The sequence below is a fragment of the Dipteris shenzhenensis genome, chromosome 27, assembly GCF_047967505.1.
Source record: "Dipteris shenzhenensis isolate YYH24624 ecotype China chromosome 27, Dip_SZ_1.0, whole genome shotgun sequence".
Lineage (NCBI taxonomy): Eukaryota > Viridiplantae > Streptophyta > Polypodiopsida > Gleicheniales > Dipteridaceae > Dipteris > Dipteris shenzhenensis.
This window is the reverse complement of record NC_141622.1, coordinates 51,550,557-51,558,577: the sequence shown is the minus strand read 5'-3', so window position 1 is coordinate 51,558,577 and position 8,021 is coordinate 51,550,557. Positions and strand designations below refer to the sequence as shown.

The 8,021-nt window shown below is 45.3% G+C and overlaps 1 protein-coding gene across 1 annotated transcript; it reads left to right on the top strand.

Annotated features, from left to right (window-relative positions):
* The first annotated feature begins 619 nt into the window (after positions 1-619).
* Positions 620-4,537, top strand: LOC147884472 (uncharacterized). Its single transcript, XM_087398494.1, has 2 exons — positions 620-3,819; positions 3,920-4,537. The coding sequence occupies exons 1-2, from the start codon at positions 1,410-1,412 to the stop codon at positions 4,264-4,266; spliced, it is 2,757 nt and encodes a 918-aa protein (XP_087254620.1). The 5' UTR covers positions 620-1,409; the 3' UTR covers positions 4,267-4,537.
* Positions 4,538-8,021: the final 3,484 nt, after the last annotated feature.

Genomic DNA, 8,021 nt, shown 5'->3' with positions numbered 1-8,021 from the left:
TGGAAGGCCATGCTTTTGATGTAGGATGATATGGTGGTGCTTGCAAGCTGACAAGGGTGAGTGGAATTGCACTCATGCACCCAAACTCACACACACACACACATGCGGAAAGGGATGAGACAAAAGCAGGAAATCCCAATGGGAAATCGAACGCCTGCAGCCGCTCACGCGAGTGAATGTGCTTGGCATCTGAGCTAGGCTTGCCAAAGAAAGCCAAGGGGGGGAGAACTTAGAGTACGTTCCTGCTTGAGCGAAAATGCCAAGAATTAGCATTTTTCATCCACGCCCAGGCGGTTCCCATGGTTAGCCCTGACATTCATGGAGCTAATCCTTGGCATTCAACCGCCCCGCTGGAGATGGAAAAAGTGAGTCTCCCAACGGGCATATTACGGTGCTACCTCCGTTTCCAGCCACTAAGCTTGCAGGCTTCCTCCAAATTTGTTCAATATACAACTGTAATCGGTGCAATCGGGTCCCATACCTTGCAGGGACTCAACGAGAGGCGAGTGGGAACCCATGCTCCAGAGCCTTAGAGGGAGGCAGGGTTGGCAGGAGAGGTTAAGTCAAAGTCAACGTCAAATTCTGACTGAGAGCTAGTGAAGACTTTTCTGCTGCCTCCCTGCTGAAGAAGCTCATGGCTATGGCGGCCTCGTCCCATGAGACCAGCGGATCTTGGCTATGGTGGCCTCAAGCTTTCTCTTCATCTCCTCTGCTTTGAAAATCTCGCACCCCTTCCATTGCCCCACTCCCAACAGCTCGCCGCCCCAACATCGCTCTCCATATATAGATCTTGCCCCTGCAGCTCCGAGGCCACCATGCGCACAGCAGAACGCGGCTGAAGCAACAGAGCCTGCCCAGACTCCTCGTGTTTGATTTCCACAGGTTCTCGTCGCGAGCGTTGCTGTTTTCTGTGTTGCCTTCTCACTGAAATGCCTCTCCTGTGAGCAACTCCACAACTCGACATCGTACGTTTGTCATTGCAGCAGCGCGAGCTTCTTGATGTTGTCTCGTTGTCTAAAGAGAAAATAGGATACGATTGCTCTCGGAGGACACAAAGGAAGGGAGGGAAAAGCGAGCCAGCTGAGCTAGTGATCCCACACTAGCTGGTGAGAGGGGGAACGCAAACAAACAAGGAGAGAGCTGCTGGAGAGAAGGGCGGAGAGTATCATGAGATGTCATTGCACATCGTACGTCCAAGATGTCATTGCAGCAGCGCGAGCGTCTTCATGTTGTCTTGTCGTCTAAAGAGGATATAGGACACGATTTCTCTCGGAGGACACAGAGGCAGAGAGAGAGAGAGAGAGAAGCGAGCGAGCTGAGCTAGTGATCCCATACTAGGTCGTGGGAGGGGGTAAGAAAACAAACAAGCAGAGAGCTGCTGGAGAGAAGGGCATCGACAGGCGGAGAGCATGATGAGATCAATGGGCGTGAGCATGGGTAGGCAAGCTCTGCTTGGAAGATGCATGGTGTTGCTGTTGTTGTGCGCGATAGGATCGTGTCTTTCTTCAGATCAAAAGATCTTGCAGTCTCTCAGCGGGCAGCTCAAGGGTGTTGGCTCTGCCTGGAACACAAGCGGCGGTGATCCCTGCAACTGGGACGGAGTGCACTGCAATGGTGCTATCGTTACCAATCTCACACTCCCAAATTTGCGTCTCAAGGGCATCATCCCTTCCAGCATCGGCCTCCTCCAAGGCCTCACCGTGCTGGACCTATCCGGGAACTTGTTGACAGGTCCAATTCCTATCAATCTCTCTGATTGCATCAATCTCTCGCATCTGAATCTAAGCGCGAACTTATTGAAAGGTTCCATTCCAGACCAATTGCAAAAGCTTCGCCAATTGGAAGCCTTGGACCTGTCCGTCAACTCCCTCGTTGAATCCATTCCGGAATCGCTTGGCAATCTTTCATCCCTCCAAACTCTCGACGTCTCTTCCAACCTACTTAGTGGCATTATACCTCCGTCTTTCCGTAATCTCACGGCCATTCAAGTTCTGTCCCTATCCGGGAACCGGTTAAAGGGTCCCATTCCAGCTTTTATCGGCGGACTGATCAATCTGCAAAGCTTCTCGGCGTATCAGAACCTGCTTACTGGGTCAATGCCGGAAATGAAGAACCAAAATCTGCAATTTGTAAACCTGGCTTCCAATCTCCTGAATGGAGAGATTCCGCACAACATCTGTTCGTCCGGGCAGCTAAAAGTTCTTATTCTTACCAATAACAGTTTCAATGGTACACTTCCGGAAGATCTCGGTTCCTGCAGCACATTAACTACTTTAAGAGTGGGGCAGAACTCTCTTAGTGGAGGTATTCCTAATGGATTGGGGCAGCTCGAAAACCTCGTCTACTTTGAAGCAAATAAGAATCAGTTATCAGGCAGGATTCCTTCCTCCATCAGTGGATGGAAAAATTTAAGTCTTATGAATCTTGCCGACAACCAGCTTGTTGATGGCATTCCGACCGAATTGAGTATGGTTTCTAGTATTCAAGAGGTTCTCTTATCCAACAATTCTTTAAGTGGAGAGATCCCTGGGAATCTGTCGCAATGCAAACGGCTAAGTAAGCTCGACCTCAGTGAGAACAATCTAATTGGAGGTATACCCGAAGCCATCTGCAACATTTCCAATTTAATGTATCTACTATTGCAGGGGAATTACTTTTCTGGAGTTATACCTGATACCCTGGGTGACTGTGAACAATTACTAGAGTTGCAATTGGGCAATAACCAATTTAATGGCAGCATTCCGCCAAAGATTGGTAGCCTTTCCAGCCTTCAAGTTTCACTCAATCTCAGCCTGAATAATCTAACTGGGACAATACCACCCTCGATTGGGGGTTTAAGCAAGCTGGTCGTCTTGGATCTCTCGCACAATGAGCTTTCTGGAGAGATTCCCTCGTTGGTAGGCATGGAGAGTCTTGTGACATGGAACTTTTCATACAACCTCTTGAGTGGGCCTGTGCCACACGTGGGCTCTGTGTTGAACAGCTCATCGAGTATCTATGCCAGCAGTTATGCCCATAATCCTGGGCTCTGTGGGAGCCCTTTGCCTCCCTGCAGTGACCAGGTGTTCCCAAATTCCAAAGAAGGAAGGGCTGTCTCATTTGGGAAGGTTGCTGGCATTGCAATTTCTTGTGCCATTGTGTTGCTGATAATTTTCTCTGGCATAGCTGTTGCAGTGATGCGCAAGCGCCAGTTGTCATCTGCAGTAGATCCTGCACCTCCTTCCCTTGTGGTCACCCGTGTCTTCGTGGACAATTTTCGACAGGCCATCAATTTTGACTCTATTAAGGAAGCTACTTGCAGTAATACTCATGTCATCAGTAGTAATCACTTCAGCACCATATATAAGGCAGTCATGCCCTCAGGTCTGGTTCTAGCCGCAAAGAGGTTCCATTCGACAGAAAAGGGGGTAGTGATTCATCAACGAAAGCTGACATTGGAGCTAGACAAATTGTGGAAGCTCTCACACGAAAATATAATGCGACCCATGGGCTACTTATTACAGGATGACCTTGCCATTATATTGTATGATTTTGTACCCAGAAGTAGCCTTGGGCAGCAGCTGCATAAGCATTCTGAGCGTTTGCTATCATGGTCAATGCGTTATGACATTGCCCTTGCAGCTGCGAAGGGTTTAGCCTTTTTGCATCACTCTTGTCATCCACCAATGGTTCACATGGATGTCACGTCAAATATCATATTTCTGGGTTCTAATTTTGAGGTGAAGGTGGGAGATGTCGAGGTTGCCAAGCTTTTGGATCCTTCAAAAAATACAGGGAGCATTAGTGCAGTAGCAGGATCGTTTGGTTACATTGCTCCAGGTACATTTACACTCTCTATGGTTGTTTTTGAGCTATGTATTAGTACAATTCCTTCCCAAAATAAGATTCAGTGTTTGATCCCTTTGTTATGTTGATGCAGAGTATGCGTTTACTATGCAAGTAACATTGGCAAGCAATGTCTACAGCTTTGGGGTGGTTCTATTAGAACTTGTTACAGGCCGGCTACCAATTGATGAAACGTACGGAGATGTAGATCTTGTGAGATGGGTCCATGGAGCATCTTTAAGGGGGGAAACACCTGAGCAGATTCTGGATCCCAGGATCAGTAGTCTCTCCTTTGCTTCCCGGAAAGAGATGCTCGCAGTTCTAAAAGTGGCCGTGCTCTGCACCAATGCTTCTCCCCTGAAGCGACCCCGAATGAAGAAAGTTCTTGAGATGCTTCTGGAGTCGAGGCTGCCTGCAGAAGCACACTCAATTACAAAGTGATGTCAGTCTGTCCGTAACTGAAGTCCTTTGTCATTTTTGACTGGTTTATCCAGATTTTTGTACATTATCTTACATGTATACCTGATGTGACCACACAAAGTTTAATATATACTTAGTAATTGCGCATGAGTCTTTAACATGTTTTGAATCCTTGCCTTGGACCTATTTTGGTCCAGAAGGAAAGGAGAAATGATAGCTGATGCAGAAGAGAGTTGGTCTGGCAGAAATGTATTCATCACCACAGCCTCTCAAAGTTTTGGCAAAGTTGTCCTTCCATATAATGCAATTTTTGGTTTTAAATGTGAGCTGGTTCGCGTGTGCACTTTTGACATATTGCTTCTTTTGTGCTATTATTAAAAAGTAGAATAGCTGCTACACAGATCACTTGCAACTTGTTAAAATCTGGATTGCCATACTATCCATTTAACAGGATCACAATGAAGTCAACAGGATTCCCGCCTTTTTACTTGCGATACTTCTAAGATTGATTATGAAGCTTGCTTCCAACTTCGGAAGTCGTGTCTCGCTTTTCATATGTTGGATGTCATTTAATGAACTGGTGATCTTGAAGCTTGATGAGATTGCTTTGCTAGCTTTGGGATTGCTTGATTGAAAAATTATATTCCTTGGCTTATTGTTTGGGAAAATATCTGCACAGCTTGCATCTCATGGGAAATCTTGAACTCTGTGGTGGGGATTGGAGTTTGGCAAAAGAAATGGCTGTGCAGATGGTATATAAGCGAAACTTCGACGACCCTCTACTTTCCATCACTTAAGAACTCGTATATGGAAAATTTTCAGAAATAACACAAGGTTTTGTACCATCTAGATGCAGAGAAAAGGCACTTATTTTGTATTTGCAGTTCGATTTAATTAGAGTCCTTGAAAGGGGAAAATTATTTTGGAGCCATATCGTGTGGACAAAAAAGAAAGGAAAATTTTATTTGGAGCAAGATGCAATAAAGTTGTGTGTTTGAGGCGAGGTGCAGGGACAGGTCTGGAGGATGGGAGTAAAAGAGACGGAGAAAAAAGTGGAAAGTAGAGGGGAGCAAGGGGAAGTGTGGGAGTAGAAGAGAGAATTAGTATGGGTGAGAGGTGTCAGGGACCTGAGCAGTGGGGGAGTTGGCAATCGATTGATACTAGTGATAGTCAAGGTAAAATGGAATGGCTTAAGCGTTAACCTCTACTTTTTCTGCTCTCTCTCAAACCAACAACTGAAGTAGGCCCAAAGGGGTAATGATATGGTGGGACTTGGGAACATGGAAAAAAGTAATATTTCCCACCATTTCTAGACTTTCCTATGATGTGGACATCTTTGCATGTCATAAGGAGGAGGCCCTCTCTCTTTTCCCACAACTACACCAAGGTCAAATGCTTGGGGGAAATGTGGGAAATTACAACCTGCACATAGGATGAATTTCCCACCAAATTCCCAAAAAAACCCCTTTCAGCATATGGGAAATACAATTTCCCACGAAACCCCTCCAATGTCATAAGGCCTTAAGCCCTACTATCTTAACCTACATATGCCCCTGATTATAACCTTTACAGACTTACCGACACGTGACTTGAGCAAACACAGGAAACATATTATGGATCTTAGAAGGGGGTGGCAGCTCCAGCTGGCCTGTGGAGTCCTCAGCATGTAGATGATCTTACAATGACTGTGATACTTGTGGGCCAACTTCGTGTTGTTCCTCTTCAAGGAGGGCATATTATAACCAGAAATACACAATACTGCCTTTTACATTCAATCGTCTCCTATACTAATCCAGCACATTGCTTTTGCTTGGCTAAGGGATCTTGCATACTCCTTTTTAGCCAGCTGCTAAAGACCTTCCATGTAGGCCACTTTGGCGTACTTAGTTTGATAACCATATGCAGGCAAAAATGCCAGAAGTATGCCCCCACTCATCTCTTCACGAATTCAGACTGTTCATTTTCTCTAGGGATAACGCTGTACTGCAGGGCTGCCCAAAGCTGCAAATAACCCATGCGCATCATAAATTAGGCATCTCGATTCTTGTGGAAGCTCATATCTTACACAGTATCTGTTGGGACAAATTGATGTAATGGGTCAATACCAAGGTCTATTGTTGTGAGTGTGATCACATGGGTGAGTGTGCGAACATGTGTGTGTGTAAGTGTGCGAACATGTGTGTGTGTGAGTGTGCGAACATGTGTGTGTCTTACAGGAACCTTATCCGTGGGGGTCACTCTGGCTCAACGAAGGATTGCATCTGCTTCTTGTCTTCGATGCATGGCCCCTTCTGAAACGGTGCCTCATTTGTTTTGGATGTGCTCCAGCACTAAGACCTTCCTATGCAAAATTTCCATGTCGCTTCGCCTTCGTTTCCCTAACTCTCCTTTTGGGAAACATTTTTGGCTTTTTGGCAGACTTCCTGCAACCCTGGTCCATTACTCTTTACTTTTGAAGTGGGTCAGATATTGGGCTTTTTGGACCATATGGCAGGATCACAACATGCGATATTTTGGGAATCCGTTCTTGCAATCTTATGAATATTTCAGACTCTCCCTACGGCAATCTATCTATGATGCTTGCCATCAAGGAGATCTTCCTCAGTCATGCCTGGACATAGTTTTTCTTTGCTTTTGATTTCCTGTTGAGGCTCTCTGCTTTTTTGAGACCCTCATGTAAATTTTGCTGATAATATAATCATGGATTTACCACAAAAAAAAAAGTGTGTGTAAGTGTGCCTTGAAATAGGTGTGATTGAAGGAGTGTGGTGTGTGATTGAAAGATTCATGGAGATCTAGATGCTCTCTTGAGCTCATATGTACATTGTATCTCTTGCCTATATATTGGCCATCTCTCATGAACAAATAAGATTCTTCCATCTTCTTGTTCCTCCATCATGTTTCCATTACTGCTCCAACATGTGGTATTAGAACCACCACGCCCTCCTTGAGCCATTTTTAGCCACGTCATCATCTTCTCCACCTTCTCCATCCTTCCTCCCATTTCCCCCCTTTCTAGCCTGATCTTGGAACTTCAAATTCTATGAATGTAGGTGAGCATTCTCCAAACCCTTTCAGCCATAGATTCCCCTCATATAGGCGCACTTCCACTCCAAAGGGTTTCCAGAAATTGTCCTTTCTCAGTGCATGCCAACACGATTACTGCTTGACAAACTTTTGCTACATACAACCTATAGAAGTAAAATTTCAACCAGCCCTCCTAGGTATAGTTGGGCGACCTTATGAGCTAGCTGCCATTCAAGTTTGAGCACATTTGGTCCATAGACGAGGGAGAAATCAAAGAAAAACCAGTCGATTTTGAAGCAGTTCTCACAAGCGACCTGGTGCATATTTTCAGCTATCCTCTGGGTTGGATATTCTCTGGTATATAAGCTTTATTTTGGCATAAAAGCCCCTTCATTAGCTCTTCCAGCTGTGGGAATTCAGCCCTCCAAGTTGCTGCTATCTCTGGTTGCTATTTTGGACAGTTTTAGCTTTGAAAGGGTTAACCAAGTCAACTAAAAATTGAGACATATGCCAGCTTTGATGGTCTAAGAAATGACTTCACCAATGGTCCACTGCTAGATGTCATGACTTTTCTTATCACTATAATGCGGAAATATTCAAGGTTTTGGTCTTCGTCTTCTATAGACACATGTTGTGGTAACTCTTGAGAGTAGGAGATTCCATGCAATACAAGGCAAAGGTTGGCTACTGTTGCATATGTTTTGAAGAACTAGCAGCACTAATTGTGTGGGAACGAATTCAATGTCAAG